This window comes from Scyliorhinus canicula, chromosome 2 (assembly GCF_902713615.1).
Source record: "Scyliorhinus canicula chromosome 2, sScyCan1.1, whole genome shotgun sequence".
Lineage (NCBI taxonomy): Eukaryota > Metazoa > Chordata > Chondrichthyes > Carcharhiniformes > Scyliorhinidae > Scyliorhinus > Scyliorhinus canicula.
Window position 1 is genome coordinate 128,013,943 of NC_052147.1, and position 24,955 is coordinate 128,038,897.

At 48.5% G+C, this 24,955-nt stretch overlaps 1 protein-coding gene across 1 annotated transcript in view; it reads right to left on the reverse strand.

Moving 5' to 3' along the window:
* Positions 1 to 24,955, reverse strand: part of trpm2 (transient receptor potential cation channel, subfamily M, member 2) — a 254,653-nt gene that overhangs the window by 163,679 nt on the left and 66,019 nt on the right. Inside the window, exons 10-11 of the mRNA XM_038790260.1 lie at positions 20,416 to 20,537; positions 5,062 to 5,418 (exon numbers count right to left, since the gene is read on the reverse strand). Of these exons, the coding sequence (XP_038646188.1) occupies positions 5,062 to 5,418; positions 20,416 to 20,537 (479 nt within the window). The remainder of the gene's footprint in view (positions 1 to 5,061; positions 5,419 to 20,415; positions 20,538 to 24,955) is intronic.

Here is a 24,955-nt window from a genome sequence, read left to right on the forward strand (position 1 = left end):
TCTTAAATGCCCCAATTGAACCTTCCTGCACCACACTTCCAGGCAGTGCTTTCAAGATACGAACTACTCACGTTTTGGAAATGTTTCTTCTCACATCACATTTGCTTCTTTTGCAAATCACCTTAAATCTGTGGCCTTTCATCCTTGATCCTTATACAAGGGACAACAGTATCTTCCCATCTACTCTGTCCAGTCCCTTCATGATTTTGAACATCTCTATCTTTTCAGCCTTTCTTCTTTAAGGAGAACAATCTCAACCTATCCAATCTATCCTCATAACTGAGGTTTCTCATCCCGGGAGCCATTCTTGTAAAGCTCTCTGTATTTTGCCCAGAGTGTCCTATAGTGTGGCACCCAGAACTGCACATAATATTCCAGCTGAGGTCTAACTAATGTCTTGTATAAATTTAGCATAACCTTCTTGCTCTTGTATCCTATGCCCCTATTAATAAAACCCAGAATACTATATGCTTTATTAGAAGTTTCATACCTTTGTACAAAAATCTGCTTTTCTGTTCTTATAAATAAAGTGAATAAACTCACACCTTCCAACATTATACTTTACCTCCACCTTGCTGCTCATTCAGTTAACCTGTCTATAGGACCGATCGTGTGGCCTCGTCACGTCTGACTTGGGACGTGACGTAGCCATTAAATCTCACGAGAGACCTCTCACAAGATTTACAACATTCAGGACGCCTCGCGAGGTCAAATATCAGGGGCTGGATTCTCCTTTTTGGAGCCAAGTCCCCACGCTGGCGTGAAAACGGTGGTATTTTACGCCAGGAAAACTGGTGCAAAACGACACCAACTCCCCATTCTGCTGGGGGCAAGCAGGGAGGCAGCATAGAGCTCGCAGCTCTAGCTGCCAATACGGCCCCCAGCACTTCCGGTTCAGAGGTCGTGCATGCACACAGCAGTGGCCGTGCCGTGCTCCATAATGCTAAAGTAGTGCCCCTCTCCGACTGCTCGTGTGCCCCAGACCGCCCACCACAGTGCCCCCAGCCCCGAATGAAGCCCCCCCGCCTGCCAATCGGCCCTCCCCTGACTGTGGCGGACTGGACTGAGTCCAAACCCACCACGCGAGGTTCCCGAACAGGCAATGGCCTGAGGCCATGGATAATTGGCGCGGCATAATCCTAGAGTACGCTGCTTTGCAGGGAGCGGAGAATTCACAAACTGCGCGGCTCCCAATATAGGCGTCAAAACGGATGCTCCGCCCCATCGCTGAACACGATTTCGGCGTCGGGGAGCGGAGAATCCAGCCCCACATCTTTGGGTTGTGGGGGTGAAACCCACGCAGATACAGGGAGAATGTGCAAACTCACATGGACAGTGACCGACCCAGGGCCGGGATCGAACCCGGGTCCTTGGCGCCGTGAGCCAACAGTGGTAACCACTGTGCCACATGCTGCAAAGGTGAGTTATTCACATCAGCACTCCTAGCTTCTGACCTGGTCTTGCACCGACAGTATTTATATGGCTGGTCCAGTACAGATTTTGGTTGGTAACAACCAATCCGGGACTGTCATGCTTTCCATAGCAACAAATGCTGAGCTTGTTCGATACTTCACAATAATCAATCACAGATACTCCACACTCTCCACAGTAACTCATCACAGATACTCCACACTCTCCACAGTAACCAATCACAGATATTCCACATGGTAAATGGTAAAAATTGCAGCATGCTGCTGTGCCGAAGGACCTGGGTGTCATTGTGCATGAATGACAAAAAGTTGGTTTACAGGTGCAACAAGTTATTAAGTAATTGAGAAGGAAATGGAATTATGTGCTTCATTGCTAGAGGGATGAAGTTTCAAAGCAGGGAGATTATGTTGCAGCTGTATAAAGTGCTGGTGAGGCCACACACCTGTGTACAATTTTGGTTTCCTTACTTGAGAAATAATGTACTGGCACTGGAGAGGGTGCAGAGGAGATTTACTACGTTGATTCTGGAGTTGAGAGGATTAGTTTATGAGGAGAGATTAAGTAGACTGGGACTATACTCATTGGAATTTAGAGGAATGAGGGGGGATTTTATAGAACCATAAAAAATTATGAAAGGAATAGATAGGATAGAAATAGGGAGATACCACTGGCGGGTACGGCCTCAAAATAAAGGGGAGATTTAAGACTTAGTTGAGGAGGAACCACCTCACCCAAAGGGTCGTGAATCTGTGGAATTGCCTGCCCAGTGTAGCAGTTGAGACTACCTCATTTAATGTTTTTAAGGCAAAGATAGATTTTTGAACAGTAAAGGAACAAAAGGTTATGGTGAGCGGGTGGGTAAGTGGAGCTGAGGCCACAAAAAGATCAACCATGATCTTATTGAACGGCGGAGCAGGCTCAAGGGCAAGATGGCTCACTCCTGTTCCTAGTTCTTATGTCGTACATTCTCCACAGTAACCAATTACAGATACTCCACTATCTCCACAGTAACCAATCACAGATATCCCACTCTCCCCACAGTAACCAAATACAGATTCATGACTTTCTCCTCAGTAACCATTCGCAGACATTCCACACTCTCCACAGTAACAGGTATTGCACTCTCGCCAAAATAACCAATCACAGACTCAATGGGACAAGTGGCATTGCAGGGATTCTATAGCTTCTATGGACACAGGAGCAGGATGCTGCTTTTGAAGCTGGGGCTATGGTCAGGTCTCTGGATTGCAAATATGTGATCCCTCAAGGAGCTATAGTCCAGGGGAACCAGTGAGATAGATTGTCAAGTTACTGTGATATGTTTTTGAAAATAAATTTAGAGTACCCAATTCATTTTTTCTACTCTGCACACCTTTGGGTTGTGGGGGCAAAACCCACACAAACACGGGAAGAATGTGCAAAATCCACACAGACAGTGACCCAGAGCCGGGATAGAACCTGGGACTTCAGCGCTGTGATACCGTGATATGGTTGAATAATAACAAGCTGAATTGCAGTATTATGATTACAGCTCCACTGAGGTGAACAGTTTGTTACCATGTCTACGTAGACAATTAACACTAATCTCAGCCAATTAGAAAGGTGGAAGATGATTTAGCTTGTGAGCCGACACTGTGCTCTTTAGTCCAGTGACAATGCAGACTAACGCACCTGCTATTGTTTGGAGAATTTTGTTAAGCCTTGGCTTTCACACCTGCACTTCCTGCTAGCACTGTCTAGTTGGAACTTCCCACGTTTGAGTTACATTTTGCCACACAAGCCATCACAAATATTGCAGCAAGTATCAAAGCTCTTTTGCACCGTGTGTGTGAACAGGAAGCTTTTGAGTGGTGATTTTAGAGTGCATTTATTGCTGATACTTGCTTCACACTTGCTTTCTAACAGTGGATTAAAACAAGGCAGGACTGGATTGTGAGGTCACACACTGCATTCTTGCCTTAACTTCAATTTCTCCCCTGCTGGGTTGGCCATTGACAGCCCCTCCTCAGCATCACATGCAAATGCATTGATGCCTCCACTGATCCGAGTGATAGCCCAGAGCGGGGCAGGGACACTGGGGTGTGGTGGGGTTAGCCCTGAAGCAGCACACACAAAATGAGGGGTTTGTTGAGGTTTCCCACCCTCCATGAGTGCCCAGTACATTCATCTTTGAAAACCTCGTCTTAGGCAAGGGCCAAAACCAAGATACCATTTTTCTCTTCTGTCCCTTTTACAACCCTAGTCTCTTACTTGGAATTAAATAGAAATCACAGCTTGGAAAACTGGTAATTCAGCCCAACCAGTCCCTGTTGCTGTTCCCCCTTCACACATGAGTGCATTGTGACATAGTGGCATTTTCACTGGGACTAGTAATAGAGAGGCCCAGGGTAATTCTCTGGGACTTGGGTTCAAATCCCACCAAGCCAGTTGGTGGAATTTAAATTCAATTAATAACTCTGGAAAAAAAAAGCCAATCAATTGATCAGCTCCTATCTGTCCCTTGACTCCAGAGCCACAGCAATGTGGTTGACTCTTAAATGCTCTCATTAATGGCCAAGCAAGTCACTCAGTTTAGGAAAATCCGGGGTGGGCAACAAGTTTTGGTCGTGCCAGAAACATCCCATGAACAAATAAATTTTTAAAATAGTCTACATGTCCCACAACGTTCTTCAATCACCCGTCTCACCTATTCTTACATGTTAGCTTGTCAGCTCCACATTCCACAGCCTCATAACTCTCTGTGTAAAAATAGTTCTGCTCTTCTCTGTCCTAAATCACAGTTAACCCTGTTTCTAAGGTTCCTTTAAACTGTTTCTGTGTATGTCTGGCTGAGGAACCAGAAAAGGTGACTCCAGTTGTAGTGTCTTTGGTTGTCCATCTGCACAGAATCCTACGTAAAGCCCAATCTGGATGTGGCTCTGTGACCTTGAATTTGAATCCATGTTACTCAACAGGACTGGGCACAACATTGTTCAATGGGTGGAAGCATCAATCCAATCAATCATCCTGCTCTGAGAGTGTTTATTCAACTGTTCGAGAAGGCATCCTATTGTAGTCAATGAGGAGAACCGGAAAGGTGAGTCAAAAGTAATTTATTTCCTCCTAACAGCTAGTAAACAGCGCTGGGTGGGATTCTCCGGTTCACCAGCTACATTTTCCTGCGCGGCGCATCCCGCCAGCAACAGGATTCTCCGTTCCCACAGCCGGCCAATGGGGTTTCCCATCGTGGCCACCCCATGCCACTGGGAAACCCGCAGGTGTGGATGCACTGCCGGTAGACTGGAGGATCCCGCTGACGGAGAATCCCACAGAGCAACTAAGCAACAGTCCAAGTGTCAACCGGGATCATCCTGAGATACTGGCTCCTTCCTGGGCCTGCTTTTACCTCAAGGAATTAACGAGCCTGCTGTTGGAACTCCGCCCCTCAGCAGGGGAGCTGGTACTCCACAAGGCCCACTGGGAGGTCAATCTGGTCGTCCCCATGGGTCTTCTGGGGGTTATAACACATACTGTGTATCTAATCTGTGCTGTACCTGTCCTGGGATAATTGGTGAGACAGTGCAGACAGAGATTTATTGTATATCGAACAAATCCTTACACTGGGGGTGATTATCATTCCCTGAGACTCACATTTACTTTTCTAGGTGAGATGCTGAACCTCTTTCTCTCCTGTGTGTCCTTTAGTTGTTTGTACAGTGGCTCTGTGAATTCACCCAGCAGCTCCTTCAAGACTATGGATACATGGTGAAGGAGGACTTTCCTCTTGCCATCCGTCTTATCACTGATCTGTGGCTGTTTTTCACATTCCATCACTTTCTGAAGCTTCTTGTACAAGAGAGTATAGGGCGGGATGTTGTTGTAAAGTCGGACAAGAGTTTCTGGTGAGAGGAATTCTCGCAGGTTCACCCCATTCTCCAGGAAGAGTTCAACAAATCCTGGCTTATTACCAACGAGAGCTGCAAACATGGCCTGGTGTAGATGGGAGGGCTGGAATAGAGAGAAATGAATTAGTCACTGGGTCGGGTGAATGTACACACAACAAAGGATTCTCCCAACTTCTGTAACCTTCTCCAGGAGTACAATCTACATTCAACTCTCTGACTAGGCAAGTAATGCAGAATCCCCCTGAGTACGTCTTGCTCTATAACTGTTATTATCCTGTCAATGTGATGGTTTCTCTGGGGAGGAACCAGAGCCAAGTCCATGTCAATTGTAAAGGGAAGGGGGAGGAAAAAGGTCAAACAAAAAAAGCAATCGAGGATTTACTAGTTAGGAGAACGGACAGGTGTTTCCATAAACCCAAAAGTGACACCTCGAAAGTATATTGACACCCTGGTGCTTGGAGCCATAATCGGGAGGTTGAACAGCCAAGGTTATGATCAATATAGATGTGAATGTTAAGGCAGAAATAGGGCCGAATTCCAATGGGAAAATGTGAGGAAGCTAGGAAGAACCCGAACAAGCAAACCCTAGTGGGTTTGATTGCCGGATCCCAGGGAGCCACACATTCTAAGGCCAGTTATTTGGAAAGCGGAGAAGTGAACTGTAGGCTGACTGCAGAGTGGGCAATGAGACTGCAGAGTGGGCAATGGATTTCATAGTGAGCAATTAGACTGTAGAGTCGGCAATGAGGCTGCAGAGTGGGCAATGGATTTCAGAGTGAGCAATTAGACTGTAGAGTGGGCAATGAGACTGCAGAGTGGGCAATGGATTTCAGAGTGAGCAATTAGACTGTAGAGTCGGCAATGAGACTGCAGAGTGGGCAATGAGACTGCAGAGTGGGCAATGAGACTGTAGAGTGGGCAATGAGACTGTAGAGTGGGCAATGGATTTCAGAGTGAGCAATTAGACTGTAGAGTGGGCTTTAAGACCGCAGAGTGGGCAATGAGACTGTAGAGTGGGCAATGAGACTGTAGAGTGGGCAATGAGACTGTAGAGTGGGTAATGAGACTGTAGAGTGGGCAATGAGACTGTAGAGTGGGCAATGAGACTGCAGAGTGGGCAAAGAGACTGTAGAGTGGGCAACGAGACTGTAGGGTGTGCAATGAGACTGTAGAGTGGGCAATGGGATTGCAGAGTGGGAAATGGGATTGCTGAGTGGACAATGAGACTGTAGAGTGGGCAATGGGACTGTAGAGTGGGCAATGGGATTGCAGAGTGGGCAATGGGATTGCAGAGTGGGCAATGGGATTGCTGAGTGGACAATGAGACTGTAGAGTGGGCAATGGGACTGTAGAGTGGGCAATGAGACTAGGGTGTGCAATGAGACTGTAGAGTGGGCAATGGGACTGTAGAGTGGGCAATGGGACTGCAGAGTGTGCAATGAGACTGTAGAGTGGGCAATGGGACTGTAGAATGTGCAATGAGACTGTAGAGTGGGCAGTGAGACTGTAGAGTGGGCAATGGGACTGTAGAGTGTGCAATGAGACTGTGGAGTGGGCAGTGAGACTGTAGAGTGGGCAATGAGACTGTAGAGTGGGCAATGAGACTGAAGAGTGGGCAATGAGGCTGTAGATTGGGCAACGGTATTTCAGAGTGCAGATGTCACAGGTCTGTGCAACGCATCCTGGCAGCTTCTACGATGCCTATATACTGCGCCAGTCACAGGTGCCATGGCTGTTTACACTCCAAGTCGCCTTGACGAATGGTAGCTGAGTGACAAGGATGGTTGCAAAGGTGGTGAATGACACCACTCAAGCAGCCAAGGACAGAGGCACTGGAAAGATACAATTGCTGCCCTGTATTTACAAGGGTGGTGGCGGGCACCGATTTGATGGCAAGCCGGAATTCTCCGTCATCTTGATAACGGCATTAATGTGGTCTGGAACGCACTTACAGTAGACACTGTTTGCATACCATTAGCAGGCCTGAGCTGGTATTCTCCAGGCCTCAACAATTCTCCACTTTGATGGGCCGAGTTCCCAATGGCGAGTTTCATTTGTGCTTTTAAAAATTGTGAAATCACCTCCGTGGCTGCTGAGGGAGAGAGAGAGGGTGTATGGAAAGTGTCCAACAGCGCCATAGTTTGCTGACAGTTGTGCCGCTGGCCGGGAGGCTTCTGTCTGGGCCGGGGGAATATCAGGGTGTGGCCAGGAGGTGGGCTGTAAGGTCGGGGTGGATGGGCACAGAATACCATTGGCCCAGCTGGAAAGTCAGCCATGCAGCTGCGCATGCCACTGACAGCCCACTGTGAACTTAGGGCCATGGGCCTTATAGGTGTCCCCCCCCAGGCCACCCCCCTAGGTGCCCTCTGGTCTTAGCCGACCCATCAGCTGTATGGGCGCACACCAGCACAACCAGTGCCATCTTGTTGGTTGGAATGGTGAGTGTGGGGAGTGACGAGTGTATTTGTGGCTGCAACTTGTCAGCCTCCCAAATGTCAATAATGGACCTGGTGAATCTGGCACCGTTTCTCATTGGAATCGATTGTGTTCCACGTGGCACCGGTGATATGAATTGTTGCTGAATTGATCCAGGTGTGGTGCCAGTTTTGCTGTCGTGAACGTCCATGAATCCTGTCCCGGCGTCAGCACATTGGGCGGGATTTTCCGTTGCCTGATGCCGATATCGTAATCAGCGAAATGGTGGGGAATCCTTGTTTACGACCAAATCGGGAGCGGCGCCTGTCTTCGATGCTCCACCCCCTCCAAAACAGCGTAATCGAGGAGTACGCCGCACGCCGTTGGGATGGTCTCAGAACGTTGCCTGAAGGCCCTCGCCATGATGCTCCGCCCCCGATGGGCCGAGTTCCCAATGCCATGGGACACGTGTGCTCTCAGTTTTCATGAACCCGGCGTGGCGGCTGCGGACTGTGAGCAGTGCCGCCTCAGTCGGGAGGGATCGGGGTTCTGGCCATGGGGGCTTTGCTGAGGGCTGGGGGGGACTGGTGGGTGATGGTCCATGGGTGGTGAGGGGTGTCCAGAGGTGCACTATCTGGCAAGTCGTGTCGACGCCATATTGTGCAGCGTGACCTCTGTAGGTCGTCGTTGTGCAAATGCACGGTCACGGACCCGGCAATTTTCCAGGCGTTTATATTGGGTCGGGCCATGTCTTTTACGTGGCGGGCTGCAAGCCTTTCGCCGGTTGGAGGAATGGTGCTGGGGCCTTGCTAATTTTTTTCATTGTAAAACCACACACATCCTCCGGACACAACCTCAAAATCGGAGAATCCAGACCTTAGTCTCAGAAACGGAGAATATGCCTATTTGGCGAGATTCTCCGCTGTCGGGATTCTCCGTTACGCTGGCAGCGCACGTTACTGGTGCGTACTGGGGATTTCCCGATGGCGTGGGGCTGCCCAAAATGGGAAACCCCATTGGCCGGCAGGCGGGATGGAGAATCCTGTTGCCAGCGGGGGCGCGCCGCACCAGTAAGCTGGGCTGGAAAATCTGTCCGCCACTGCGCGCATGTGCGGCCTCTGAACCGGGAATGTTCAGGGCCGTATCGGCAGCTCGAGCTGTGAGCTCTATGCTGCCTCCCTGCTAGCCCCCAGCAATACAGGGAATCGGTGGCTGTTTTGCGCCTGTTTTCCTGGCGTAAAGGACCACCGCTTTCACGCCGGCTTTATATCCCAAACGGAGAATACAGCCCCTGGTGCGGCAGGATGGAGAATCCCACCCTATTTGAGATGGAATGCCCAGTATAACTGAAGCATAACATTCTTACATTTATGTTCAATTCCTATTGTAAAAAAAAGGTTGGCATTCCATTAGCCTTCTTATCTGCATACTAGCTTTTTGTGACTCATGCACCAGAACATCGAGATACCTCTACACCTCCGAACTCTGCATCTGTTGTCCATTTAAGTAATAATCTGCTTTTTTATTCTTTTTGCCAAAGTGAATTTCACATTTTCCCACATTATACTCCATCTGCCAGATTTTTGCCCAATCACTCAACCTATCTAATTCCTTCTTCAAACTCCATGGGCAGGATTGTCCGTGGCTGATGTGAGAATCGGGAAATGTGATTGGGCGGAATAGGTTCCGTCGCCAAAATCACGACGGGCGCCGATTTGATTCCAAATCACAATTCTCCACCACCTCTACAATGGCGTCAATGTGTTCCGGAACACATGCACAGTAAACACCTTTTGCATGTCATTAGTAGGCCTGACCCGGTATTCTCCGGGGCCTCTGTGATTCATCACCTCCAATGGTCCGAGTTCCCGATGGCACGATTCGCTTGAGCTTTTAAAAATCGTGAAACCGGTGTCGTCGTTGATGAGATAGAGAGAGAGGAGGTAGGACATGGAGAGGAGTGACTGTGGACTGCCTGGCTGGACACTGGCAGGGCTGGCTGGGGCAACGGGGCCCAGCCAGGTTGGGGGGGGGGGAGGGCGGATGACGGGGGAACAGGCCGTGTGCCCGGGGTGACCCCCCATGGGACTGGGGCGGTGTCAAGGCAAGGACCGCCAATACCGCGGCCTGCAAGGCAGCCATCTTGCTGTACACCCCACTGACCACCACTTTGGCCCCTGGTTCTGCAGAGTGACACCGACCATATGGCCCCCCCCCCCGCCATATCCTCCACTACCCAACCGGCCGCCACCTGCCGGCGGGGCATCTAGCGGCCCACCCAGGGCAACGCCCACTGTCGCCCCTGCAGGGGTGCCAGGTGGGGGCCACGGTGTATATGGCTGACAAGTGAAGTGTCAGCTTACTGTACCTCTGGCATCAGAGTCAGGTGCCATGGCCAGAGGCCCCAACGGTGCTGGGAATCGCCCGAGCAAGGGGTGTGGGGATGCAGTGAGGGGACATAAGGGGGCCGGCCCACACGCTAACCGGGGCAACCATATAGTCCAGTGGACCTTGTTGGGCACAGGAGTACGCACCAGTAACATGTTGGCCCTTCACTCTCTGCTGACAATCGATATTGGAATTCAACCAACAATGGTGACCTTCCTCCTAATTGCGGCCGCCCTGGGGGATGCCTTGCGGCTGTATGAGCTGAAGCTGCTCGAGGAGGAGGAAGAAGCTGCAACAGCGGAGTGTGCGGTAGCAGAACCTGTCCCAGAGAAACAGGAGGCAGCCACTCAGGATGGAAGGATGGAGAACCAGCTGCCCGACAGGCCATGGAGGAGGAGGTGCCAAGGAGGCGCCGCATGAGGCCTTGTGTGTACCGGCAGCACCTTTTATTCGAGGACCTGCCGGACCGGGCATGCCGTCGAAGACTCTGACTGAACAGGGAGACAGTGCGCCATATCTGCCAGATGATGGCATACATGGCACTGCTGCGTTCCACACCCCTACTACTCTCTGAGTAAAGAAACTGCCTCTGATATCTGTCCTATATCTACCACCCCTCAATTTAAAGCTATGTCCCCTCGTGTTGGTCATCACCATCCGAGGAAAGAGACTCTCACTGTCCACCCTATCTAACCCTCTGACTATCTTATATGTCTCTATTAAGTCATCTCTCAGCCTTCTCCTCTCTAACGAAAACAGCCTCAAGTCCCTGAGCCTTTCCTCGTAAGACCTTCCCTCCATACCAGGCCACATCCTAGTAAATCTCCTCTAAACCCTTTCCAAAGCTTCCACATCCTTCCTATAATGTGGTGACCAGAACTGCACGCAGTACTCCAGGTGCGGCCACACCAGAGTTATGTACAGCTGCAGCATGACCTTGTGGCTCCGAAACTCAATCCCCCTACTGATAAAGGCTAGCACACCATATGCCTTCTTAACAGCCCTATTAACCTGGGTGGCAACTTTCAGGGATTTATGTACCTGGATGCTGAGATCTCTCTGTTCATCTACACTACCAAGAATCTTGCCATTAGCCCAGTACTCTGCATTCCTGTTACTCCTTCCAAAGTGAACCACCTCACACTTTTCCGCATTAAACTCCATCTGCCACCTCTCAGCCCAGCTCTGCAGCTTATCTATGTCCCTCTGTATCCTATAACATCCTTCAGCACTATCCACAACTCCACCGACCTTCGTGTCATCTGCAAATTTACTAACCCATCCTTCTACACCCTCTTCCAGGTCATTTATAAAAATGACAAACAGCAGTGGCCCCAAAACAGATCCTTGTGGTACACCACTAGTAACTGAACTCCAGGATGAACATTTGCCATCAACCACCACCCTCTGTCTTCTTTCAGCTAGCCAATTACTAATCCAAACCGCTAAATCACCTTCAATCCCATACTTCCTTATTTTCTGCAATAGCCTACCGTGGGGAACCTTATCAAACGCCTTACTGAAATCCATATACACCACATCAACCGCTTTACCCTGATCCACCTGTTTGGTCACCTTCTCAAAAATCTCAATAAGGTTTGTGAGGCATTACCTACCCTTCACAAAACCGTGTTGACTATCGCTAATCAACTTGTTCTTTTCAAGATGATTATAAACCCTGTCTCTTATAACCTTTTCCAACATTTTACCCACAACCGAAGTAAGGCTCACAGGTCTATAATTACCAGGGTTGTCTCTACTCCCCTTCTTGAACAAGGGGACAACATTTGCTATCCTCCAGTCTTCCGGCACTATTCCTGTCGACAAAGACGACATAAAGATCAAGGACAAAGGCTCTGCAATCTCCTCCCTGGCTTCCCAGAGAATCCTAGGATAAATCCCATCTGGCCCAGGGGACTTATCTATTTGTACATTTTCCAAAATTGCTAGCACCTCCTCCTTGTGAACCTCAATTCCATCTAGCCTAGTCGACTGAACCTGAGTATTCTCCTCGACAACATTGTCTTTCTCCAGTGTAAACATTGACAAAAAATATCCATTTAACGCTTCCCCTATCTCCTCTGATTCCACACACAACTTTCCACTACTATCCTTGATTGGCCCTAATCTTACTCTAGTCCTTCTTTTGTTCCTGATATACCTATAGAAAGCCTTAGGGTTTTCCTTGATCCTATCCACCAACGACTTTTCGTGTCCTCTCTTCGCTCTTCTTAACTCTCCCTTTAGGTCCTTCCTGGCTAACTTGTAACTCTCAAGTGCCCTAACTGAGCCTTCATGTCTCATCCTAACATAAGCCTTCTTCACAGACCTCGGTGCACAGGTGCATCCGCACCGTCAAGGAGGCCCGATAAACTCAGGCGGCTCAATACATCCGCTTCAATGTGGACCAAGCCCACCAGGATGCCCCAGGTCCATGGGGTGATCAACAGGATTTATTTCCCCCTATGAGCACCTGCAGGTGACAGGTTAGTAGACACAAACCGAAAGGGGTTCCACGCGATGAACGTGCAGCTGATGTGTGACCATCAGCTGTGCATCATAAACGTCTGTGCCCGATACCCGGGCAGTGTGCACTACACCTTCATCCTGGCATACTCAACGATTCCTGACATGTTCAAGATGCATCCCCCCCCCCCCCCCCACTCCATGGGAAGGAGGATGATGATAACCCGCTCTGCGATGAGCTCCATATCGTTTGACATCTGACTCCTGCCCATGGCAGCACTTCCCACTGTCCACCTGGGCAATGCCAGTCCTGGAGGCTTGACCACTGTGGACACCACCTATGTGGTGTTGGCCTGGGTGGCACGTATGGTTGGACCCACCTCCTGCTCCTGCACACGGAGTCTTTCAACTGCATCTGCAGGTACTGGATGCTCGCCGACAACCCCTCATATAGTCCCTGGCTCCACGACTGCATCTCCACAATCGATGGACCGTCCATTCTAGAAGCCCGAAACCCATCTGGATGGTTCCTCGGGTCAGCCCGTCCTTTGACCGTCCGCCCTCTCGGGTGTTCCTACCTCCACCTGCTGTACCAGAGCAGCTGTGTGGTGCACACCAGAGGGTGTCCCAGGAACCTCTTCACTAAAGTGAGGGCAGCACGGTAGCTCAAGTGGCTAGCACTGTGGCCTCACAGCGCCAGGGTTCAAGGTTCGATTCCCGGATGGGTCACTGTCTGTGGAGTCTGCACGTTCTCCCCGTGTCTGCGTGGGTTTCCTCCGGGTGCTCCGGTTTCCTCCCACAGCCCAAAGGTTAGGTGTATTGGCCATGCTAAATTACCCTTCGTCTCCAAAAAGGTTAGAAAAGATTATTGGGTTACAGGGATAGGGTGGAAGTGAGGGCTTAAGTGGGTCGGTGCAGACTCGACGGGCCGAATGATCTCCTTCTGCACTGTATGTTCTATGTTCTTGTTCTAAAGTGCCCAACCGAGGTGAGTATCTCTGGAATGACGGAGGGTGTTGGAGCCCGCTGTGACGGGAAATCAGTGTCATCCTCAGACTCGAGCTCCGGGGACTCCTGCGTGTCTGGTTGAGGGCTGGCATCCGAGCTGTTCACATTGCTGCTCAGCTCATGGTGGGGGCTCCGGCTGTGGCATTGGCGGAGGGTGGCGGACACCAGATGGGCCTGTCCCATCTCTCGAAGGTCCATCAAGGCACAAGACAAGACGCATGAATAGACTGCGGGCTGGGGAGGGAGTAGGGGTGTTGGGGGTGAACGTATGGGCAGGGAGGAGGGGGTGATGTGGGGGTGGGGTTGGTGTGAGGGTGGGGTGAGGGCGAGGGAACTGTTGGGGACGGGGGGGGGGGGGTGTTGCCACACCTGTCATTTCATAGAATTTACAGTGCGTAAGGAGGCCATTTGGCCCATCGAGTCTGCACTGGCTCTTGGAAAGAGCACCCTTCCCAAGCCCACAACCCCACCCTATCCCCATAACCCAGTAACCCCACCCAACACTAAGGACAATTTTGGACACTAAGGGCAATTTAGCATGGCCAATCCACCTAACCTGCACATCTTTGGACTGTGGGAGGAAACCGGAGCACCTGGAGGAAACTCACGCACACACGGTGAGAACGTGCAGACTCCGCACAGACAGTGACCCAAGCCGGGAGTCGAACCTGGGACCCTGGAGCTGTGAAGCAATTGTGCTATCCACAATGCTACCGTGCTACCCCAACTCAGCAGGGTCTCAGCTGAACTCTGACTTGCCTTTCCTCCGGGTTGCCGACCACGTCCAGAGCCCTCTGCTCTGTCATGGTGAAAAGTCGCAAGTTCAGCAGATCAGGTGGGGGGGTCGGGTTACAGGTGTGAGGGACGCGGTTTACTGCTAGGACACAGTGTTACCTACTCACCCTGGCCAACCTGAGGAGGTTGTGCAGTTTCTTCCAGCACTGCCGGCCTGTCCAGACAGCGTTGACCGCCTCTGCCACTTGTGTCCAGGCACGGCGACTGGCGGAGGCTGGCAGCCTCTTTTCCAGGCCTGAGTACAGGATCATTCATCTCTCCTTCCCCACATCCAGAGGGTCTCCAGCTCAGTGTCGGTGAATCTTGGGGCCACTCTCCTTGCTGCCATCTTGTTGGTTGAGATGGTGTGTGTGGGGAAGTGTATCTGTGCAGCTGCAACTTGTCAGCCTCCTGATTGTCAATCGCGGACCAGTGCTAGCCCGTTAAGGGTAGTGGAATCGGTCCCGGTGCGGCACCAGCTTTGCTGTCGTGGAACTCCATGAATTCTGTTCGGGCGTCCACACTTAATCTCAGAAATGGAGAATCCAGCCCCATGTGTCTTCATCACAACATGCTTTCCTATCTATCACTGTGCCCTCTAAAGATTTAGCCACCATTGTTATACCACCCTGGGCAAGTGCACAGTCAATTCCAGCCCTACAGGCCCCAAAGTCACAACACAGGTGAATTAACTAATAATTCTTATGAAAAATCCTGAAATCATTGGCCCTTGGCTGCCCAATAATTACAGTCACCAGGTTTGTAAGTTGAAACACATTACTGTTTATTTATGCCAAGAATTTATATCAACAACAAGCTAATACCTACTACCCCTTTTAACTATCCCACCCTCTACCCACACACACAAGACAGACAAACACAGGGGGGTGGAAAGGGGTAACACTAATAAGGATATAGATCAAAATATAGGAACATTGGAATTAGGAGCAGAAGTGGGCAATTTAGCCCTTCAAGCCTGCTCCGCCATTCAATCAGATCATGGCTGATCTCTTCCTGGTCTCAAATTCACCTCCCTGCCTGTTCCCCATATCTCTGTAACGTGTTTTTTAATCAAAAAATATATCTATCTCTTTCTTGAAACCATTTTATGATTCAGACTGCACTGCACTATGGGGCAGCAAGTTCCACAAATTCACCATCCTCTGCGAGAAGTAGTTCCTCCTCATTTCATTTCTAAATCTACTGCCTCTCAACCTATATCTGTGACCTCTCGTTCTAGATATTCACATCAGGGGAAACATTTAATCTATGTTTACTTTATCAATCCCTTTTAGTATTTTATATACCTCGATCAGATCCCCTCTCATTCTTCTAAACTCCAGTGAGTATAAACCCAAACTGTTTAATCCCTCCTCATATGTCAACCCTTTGATCCCCGCAATCAATCTGATGAATCTCCTCTGAACTGCCTCCAATGCCGCCACATCCCTCCTCAAATAAGGAGATCAAAACTGGACACAATACTCCAGATGTGGTCTCACCACAGAAGCGTCTTTGCTTCAAATGGTGGCTCTTTACCCACACTTTCCTCACAGCAAGCTGGTTGACCAGAGTCTCTGGTTTACAGCTGGTAATGGTCTGCCTTGCAAAATCATTCATTCAGAGTCCTCACAGGCTAGAAAACACGGCGCTTACAGACACAGTGAGGAGACACTTTATTTCTTATCAAACTGGGCCTTCAGCTCAAGGTTTGCCTTCAGGATTATACCTTTCTATAGACATACTTTATTTCACATTAAACTTGCTTTCAGCTCATGGTTTTACTTCAGGCCTCTGAAGTCTCAAGGAAACAACACCCAGACGGACGGCACGGCAGCATAGTGGTTAGCACAGTTGCTTCACAGCTCCAGAGTCCCAGGTTTGATTCCCGACTTGGGTTACTGTCTGTGTGGAGTCTGCACATTTTCCCCATGTCTGCGTGGGATTCCTCTGGACACTCCAGTTTCATCCTACAAGTCCTGAAAGACGTGCTTGTTAGGCGAATTGAACATTTTGAATTCTCCCTCGGTGTACCCGAACAGGCATTGGAGTGTGGCGACTAGGGGCCTTTCACAGTAACATCTTCACCTGTGAGCAAAGATGGCTACTCATCTCCTCAGCTTCCCATGGAAGCCCTTCCGTCAGGTTCACGTTTTTCAAAAGGAGTACTAATCGGCGCCAGCGTGACTACTTGCTGGGGAGGCCGCTGAATGATGGGAGGCTGTTTGATATGGAGTTGTTCTCATTAATTGTATGGAATTGGAGCTTAAGTGGGGATAATTGGTTTCTCGCCTTGGTACGGCGAGATCCCGATTTTGCCTACAGGAGCGGGTCAGTTGCATCGCAAACTGTTTGCCACCTGGCACGGTTCTCGCTTTCGACGTCTCCCACGGTTCACCGGTCTAATTTCACTTGAGCGAGAGCGTGGCGAGGCTGGAGAATTGCGCCATAAGTGTGGGTGAATACCGGTCTCGATTTCACCCAAAAAGTCAGCAGGAAACACCCCGCCAACTCGCCCATTATGATGAGCTTGACTCAGTGGTCTGAAGTTAAAGTGCGCTGAGCGGCGTGTTTAGCAGGATATTTCTCGACAGCTGGAGCGCCGAGAAACATTCCGCTATTCAACAACACTTTCCCGAATTTTTGGGCTTTGGGAATTTGTCCCCGCCAAGGCTGCACTTAGAGGGATTTTCTGCTGGCCAGCTTCAGCTCACCAACAGGAAAGGCTTCTCACAGAATGGGGCACCATTTTGTGTGGCAGCCCCCCCCCCCCCCCCTCTCTTTCAGTATCCTCCTGCTTTTTTGACTCATCCTCCCAACCTGAGCCCTCAAAGAGGAATTCCCTCTCACCCCTGCCCCTCTACCTGGCATGACTCTTGGCAGTGCCAACTTGGCACCTGGGTACCCTGGCATTGCCAGCCTGGCACCCTGACATTCCCCAAGCAGCCTGGCAGTGCCACCTGGGTAGGGTGCCAGGCTGGCAGTGCCAAGGTACCCAGGTGCCAGGAAAATTCCAGGGTGCCGCCCTGCCTTGTCCCCAACCACCTGGAGATCTCTAATGGCCGAGGAACTACCCTTGGTGCCATTATGACTGGGCGACCTTTGTGTGGACCAGCACTATACGGCACCCTGGCATGATCTCCCAGGCACGGCCACTGAGTCCTGGGTGCTGGGTGAATCCCGTGCCTGGATATTTAAGTGAACCGTTACACTCATTTAAATATTCATATCTGGATCTCGCCCAGAGTCGGATGACTTGGATTGGCTTGGCACCTGGCAAGGAAACCCTTTTTGGAGCTTGTGCGTAATTCACCCTTCGCACCCGGATCCGTGCTGGGTGCAACTGAATCATACCCGATACTTGGACATTTTTCGTGCCCTACGCAGATTTTTAAAAAGCAGTTGATAAAGTCCCACATCAAAATTTGTGAGAGATAATGGTGCGTGAAATTAGAAAGTATGTAGATGGAAAGATAGCTAGAAGAGAAAAAGTATAAAGAGTGGTAAATATAAGTTTGTTGTCTAGAAAGATTGATGTTGCTATTCTAGGTCTTCTTTATACAGGAACAGTTATGATTTTCAAACTGAGGGAATATTGAAATTTGCAATTGGAAACAAGTTAGGAGGCGCAGCAAGTTTTGAACGTAATTGTGATAGAGGACAGCAGAGGAGGGTGGGCAGATAGGAGGCAGCTGCAGTTCAATGTTGAAAAATGTGAAGCAATACATTGTGGAAAGGGAAAGCAATCACGCATTCAATGCATGTAGTTTAAATTGGGGACAAGCTGGACGCGGGACATAGAGGATATTTAAGGACAAGAATAAGATTACGGGCATCCTTAATTTTGTACTTGGATGAGTAAAATATAAAAGCGATAATACAATGTCCAAAACCATGGTAAGGTTGCCGTTGGGAGCATCAGGAAATAGCATTGGATACCCCATATCTAAAATATTTGGAAGTAATGAGGAAGTGGCAGGGTAGAAGCACTTAACCCAAGAAGAGGGAATAGAGTTTATTAAGGGAGGCTGTAGAATCCGCAAAAAGTAACACGTATAAACGACAGGTAGCAAATACTGGATAAAGGCTTATTAGCAACACAACACATCGCCCATTCCTTAAGGATCTCCTACTCTGACCTGCACCCAGGACGGGGATTTAATCCAAATGAGGGCTCTCCTTGTTAAGGGGAAGCCACATCTCATTACCGGGGAAGTTTGTATTCTGTGGAGGTCATGGGGAACTGGATGGTCCTTATCCCGTGACCTCCATAGTGGTTATAAGAGACTTATGAAATTGTAATCATTTTCAACTATGACAGAGAAGGCCTGGAATATTATAAAGTGGGTAAGGGAATGGCTTTAGACAGGATGGGATGTGAAAGAGTGATCATTGAGGGATTAGATTAGATAGTATATTAAAGGGTATAGCGGTAAGCAGGATAGCTGGGTTAGACTGAGCATGATATCAAGAATTATGGGGAAACCTTTCTTTGTAATCTCCTCCAGCCCCACAATCTTCTGAGATATCTGTGCTTGAGACATCTTATGCACCCTTGATCTTAATTGCCACCATGGCCCTCTTCAGTTGCCTGACCTGAAAGACACTCCTTAAAGACTACTGCTTGGCCATCTGACTTCAGAGAGGCTCAATGCCATACTTTGTTTTGTAATGTTCCTGCGAAGTACTTGGGACCTTCCATGATATTAAAGGCACTATATCAATATAGGTTGCTGTATTGGGGAGTCAGGAGTTATAGCGAAGAAGCAGGAAAATAAAGTTGAGGTCAAGGTCAGATCAGCCATGGTTTTATTAAACAGCGGAGAAAGCTTGAGAGGGTGTACGGCCTACTCCTTATGTTCTTATGGAGTTAAACTAGGTTGTGTATTTAACGATATTGGGAGTGAACAGCAATGTGAGGTTTGACATGCTCAAGGCATGAGGTCATGAGGAATATTAAGTTTTGACTTTGGGATAGGAGTGAAGGGGAGAGTTGGATTAAACTGACAGGAATATTAATAATTATGGAGGGAGATTTCTGTATTATAAGGACAGAATGTTCTCTGCCCTGTGGAGTTGGAGTTGGAGTTGGCTGGAAACTAGGGAGCCATGCCAAAACATTACCCGATGCATTCACACTGCCAAAGAGGTATCCAAGCTGTTTTTTTTTTTTGGGGGGGGGGGGGGGGGGCGTTTGCTTTCATATAGATTGGCTGCCCACTCCACAGATATAAATTCAGAAGGCCCCCAAATTATTAACTATTTTCCAGCTTTGCCAACATTTTTTGTTACATGGGGCAGCTGCTCGCTCAGTTTGGGCATTTACCCGTGGAAAGGTTGGGGGAGGGGGTTCATTGGAACCACAGTGGCTCCATGGTCCACCGATGGAGTTGCAGGAAGGAATGGCTGCCTCCACAGCCCTAACAATGTACTTGGAAGACTTTCTCCTCCATTCCACAGGATCTTATGCCTCTTCTCCTCACTCTGCAGTAATAGTTTCATTTTACCACTCTGAGAGTGCCTCCATGTTGAGGCATCCTCACAGATGCTGACCTGCCTCAGTGATACCAATGTTCAGAGATGTTGGCCCACTGATTGTGCCAACAGAACTATGAGCCCACCTTCATCTTTAATCGGATGCTGAGCACAGGGACAGCCAGTTAGGAGACCACCTTCAAGAACATAGCAATGCCAATCACTGCTGATAGGTTGGGGCTTGGGACTTTCATTTGGTCTTGATGTTCGGGTCCCAAAGCCCAAGGACAAGTGTTTATTTAAATTCTTCTAAGAGAGTAATTTCTGTTATTGAGGAATTGAGGTGTCAGTGGTAACAAGAGCAGACCCATTGCACTCTCCAAAAGCTGTCTAACTAGGTTTGAAAGCTTGGTCTCTGCTGCAGTCCCAGTTCTGAAGGTGCCAAGAGGAAATTACTCCAAGTTTTATTATGTTTAAATCCTGGCTAAGACACTATTGATTTTGCAAAAGACCCAGAAAGAAATCTTGCATATAATATACTACACACACTGCACACAGACATGCCAAGACTCACCTTCCAGTGTTTGTCATCGGTAAATATATTGATTTTGGCAATGTCCACTCTATTCCAGGCCACAGCCAGTTTCAGTTGATGGTCCAATTTCTCCTGACCCTGGTGCCCACGGGAACTAGAGGCTGAGCCATAACAGAAAAGGAAAATATGCCTTTTAAATGTTTGTGACTGACAGTCAATAATATTCCTCAAATAAAGCACAGGGTCATTCTTGGTCAGATTTTAAGAACTAGCAACGAATTACCGTTATTAAGATATTAATTAATGCAAATGAAATCCCAAAGGGAAACTTTGCCCTCATATCACAACAGTTAAAAAAAATATTTTGACAACAAAATATTAGTTTACTCAATTCAGAAGCCACAAATTTCATTAACACTTTGGGGATTTTAAACATTAAATTAAAACATTGATTAACAACAGAAAATAAAACTTAAACACACAAAATTGCATTTATGCAATTAAAATTAGTCTTACAAAACATTTCCCCAACAAGATTCCTATTTGGTTAGATCACAAATAAACAGTTCATGTAGTACCTATCTTCAAGAAAGGAGGGAAACAGAAAGCAAAAAAACTCCAGGGAAGATATTTTAATATCTATCATAGTCAAACTGCTAGAATCCATTATTATTGAGCTTCGAGAAGAATCAATATGGTTCTGTGAAAGGGAAGGTATGCTGAACTAATTTATTAGAGTTCTTTAAGGAAGAAACAAGGAATGTTAATAGAGGGGAACATGTAGATGTGGTGTACTTGGATTTCTAAAATGCCTTTGATAACGTGCCACATAAAAAGGTCACTGCACAAGGTAAAAATGTGAACATGAATAGAGACTTTTAAAAAAAATTTAGAGTACCCAATTACTTTTTTCCAATTAAGGGGTAATTTAGCGTGGCCAATCCACCTACCCTGCACATCTTTGGGTTATGGGGACGAAACCCACACAAACACGGGGAGAATGTGCCAAACTCCACATGGACAGTGACCCAGAACCAGGATCGAACCTGGGACCTTGGTCCTGTGAGGCAGCAGTGCTAACCACTGCACCACCATGCTGTTCACATGGATAGAGACAGGAAGCAGACTGTAGGGATGAATGGGTCTTTTTTCAGGTTGGCAAGCTGTAATTAGTGAAGTGTCACAGGGATCAGTGCTGGGGCCTCACTTATTTACAATCTATATCAGCGACTTGGATGAAGGGACCAAATGTTCGTCGCTAAATTTGCTGATGACACCAGAACAGGTAGGAAAGTAAGTTGTCTGGAGGAGATGAAGATTTCACAAAGGGATTTTGAGTGTCCTGGTACAGGAATCAAAAATGGTTTGTATGCAGGCACAACAAGTGCTTCTGAAGGCAAATGGAATGTCAGTCTTTATTGCAAGGGGAATGGAATATAATGGAATAATGAGACTTCCGGTAGCGGCCATGGAATAAACGGTCGCACATTCAGCAGCTCTCGCCCTTAGTGTTCTTTTTAGTGGTTTTTAAGCCGGATTTTTCAGGAAATTTCTCAACATAAGTTGATTGAAGGGAGAGGAAAAGGAGGTGACCCTCAATTTATGAAATCGTGTCCAAATAAGAGTTGAAAAAGAAGAAACCAAAAGATGAGCGAAAGCAAAGCTCAGAGGTCATCGAGCACAATGGTAATCAGACAAAGCTTGACAATGCCAGCTCAATGGTTGATTGAGCAATAGGGTGAGTACCTGGATGAGAGGTTCGCCCGTCATCATAAGGAGTGTGCAGAAGACATGACCCAGGCGATAGCCTGGATTCAGGAGGTGGTTGACCGGGTGGAGGAGAAAATGACAACCCAGGTACAGGAGATTCAAAAGTTGCAGGAGCAGGCGACTGAATGAGAGGAGGAGTCCACTGCATACTACAGGACAGCCAGAAATGACTGCTGGATAAGATAGAAGACTTGGAGAACCGGTCTCGCAAGCAAAATATCCGAATTGCAGGCTGTTGGAGGGAAAGGGGGGATCAGATGCGGGTATGTGTGTGGGGAAGATGTTGCAGGAGATGGCCGGGGCCGATGTGTTTGACAAGCCGCTGGAGGTGGAGTGGGCACATAGGGTGCTTGTACGAAAGCCCCAGGGTCATGAGCCCCCGAGGGCCATGGTGGTGAAGCTACATCGGTTCCTCGACAAGGAGCATATCATGAAGTGGGCCAGGCAGACGAAAGGGTACATGTGGGAAGAATTAGAGATCCGGGTGTACCAAGATTGGGGACCAGGACTTGCAAAGAGGAGAGCAAGTTTCAACAAAGTTAAGGCGTTCCTGTTTGCGAAAGACATTTAAATTTTGACTGCTATACCCGGCTCGTCTTTGGGTGACCTACCAGAACCGGGAACTGTACTTTAACTCTCCGGAAGAGGTGGCTAATTTTATGAAGGACAATAATCTGGCATAAGGACTTTTAAATTCAAACTGTGGACTGAGTTTGGGGGAAGGGATAAAGTGGGAAGGAGGGAGAGAAAAATAGTTCTGTGTTTTGTTTTGTTTTGTCTTGTTTAAAATTTCAGTCTTGCTAATTCTGTGAGTTAAGTCATGATGTTCGGGAAGAAAAGGGTTTTCTTTTCTTGTGTAATTTGATTTTGATTTATTGCTTTATGTATTGGATTACAGAGGAAAAAACATTTAAGTTGCGACGGGGGGGTTTTCTTTCCTGTCAGAAAGATGGTTGATTCTTGCATGCATAATTTTGCTTAAGCTGCTTGAAGCTTCTTCTATTGTGTTTGATTCAGTTTGAAGGTGATGGGACTGATAAGAATTGGTTAAAGGGGGAGGGGTGGGCCCTGTTGCCTGTGCGTTAAGGGATGGTGTGTTTGCTTTGGGGATTGTTAGAAGAACAAAGAAAATGACAGCACAGGAATAGGCCCTTCGGCCCTCCAAGCCTGCGCCGACCATGCTGGCCGTCTAAACTAAAATCTTCTACACTTCCTGGGTCTGTATCCCTCTATTCCCATCCTATTCATGTATTTGTCAAGATGCCCCTTAAATGTCACTATCGTCCCTGCTTCCACCACCTCCGCCGGCAGCAAGTTCCAGGCACACACTACCCTCTGTGTAAAAACCGTGCCTCTAAATCTTGCCCCTCACACTTTAAACCTATGCCCCCTGGTAATTGACCCCTCTACCCTGGGGAAGAGCCTCTGACTATCCACTATGCCTATGCCCCTCATAATTTTGTAGACCTCGATCAGGTCACCCCTCAACCTCCGTCGTTCCAGTGAGAATAAACCGAGTTTATTCAACTGCTCCTCATAGCTAATGCCCTCCATACCAGGCAACATCCTGGTCAATCTCTTCTGCACCCTCTCTAAAGCCTCCACATCCTTCTGGTAGTGTGGCGACCAGAATTAAACACTATACTCCAAGTGTGGCCTAACTAAGGTTCTTTACAGCTGCAACATGACTTGCCAATTCTTATACTCAATGCCCCGGCCAAAGAAGGCAAGCATGCCGTACGCCTTCTTGACTACCTACTCCACCTGTGTGGCCCCTTTCAGTGACCTGTGGACCTGTACACCTAGATCTCTCTGTTGTTACTGTGTTGAGTGCTTGTGCTATGTTTAGGGGGGATAGAATCTGACAGATGGCAGGTTTTATTGATACCAGAGGGTGGGAGCTGATGGGCTAGCTGGATAGTTCACGGGAGCAAAGTGGGGGCAGAGCTGAGGAAAGACGATGTGGAGGGCGAGGGGGGGTGCGGGAGGGGGGTACTGCTGATGGGTAAGGGACAGCGAGGAGACTGGAGATGGAGATCAGATGGTGGTCGCTGCCAAGGGGCGGATCAAGTGAGATGTGGAACACGGGCTAGGAGCTGGCCTAGGAAAGGTCATGGCTGATCTACAGGGGAGGGGAGCAAGGCCCCCCTCCCCCGACCAGACTGGTTACATGGGATGTTCGCGGACTGAATGGGCCGGTTAAGAGAGCCCGTGTGTTTGCACACGTCAGACAGTTAAAAGCAGACGTGGCCATGTTACAGAACACACACCTGAAACTGGGAGACCAAATTAGATTAAAGAAGGGATGGGTCAGGCAAGTGTTTTATTCAGGACTGGACTTTGAAAGGGAGGGTGGCTATGCTGATTAACAAAAGGGTGGCATTCGAGGTGGGGGGGATAGAGGCAGATTTATTATGGTTAGCGGGAAGCTGGAGGGAATGGCAATGGTGCTGGTAAATATATATGCCCCAAACTGGGATGATGTCACGTTTATCAGGAAGGTGCTGGGAAAGATCCCAGGTGTTGACTCACACCGGCTGATCATGGGTGGTGACTTTAATATGGTCCTGGACCCAAGATTGGACCGGTCGAGAGCTACATTGGGGAAACTATCAGCAATGGCAAAGGAACTGCGGGGGTTCATGAAACGCATGGGAGGGGTGGATCTGTGGAGATTTGAGAGACCAAGGAGCAGGGAATATTCATTCTACTCCCATGTACATAAGGATAGATTTCTTTGTGCGAGATAAAACACTGTTAGCAGGGGTTGAGGACACTGTGTACTCAGCAATTGTGGTATCAGATCACG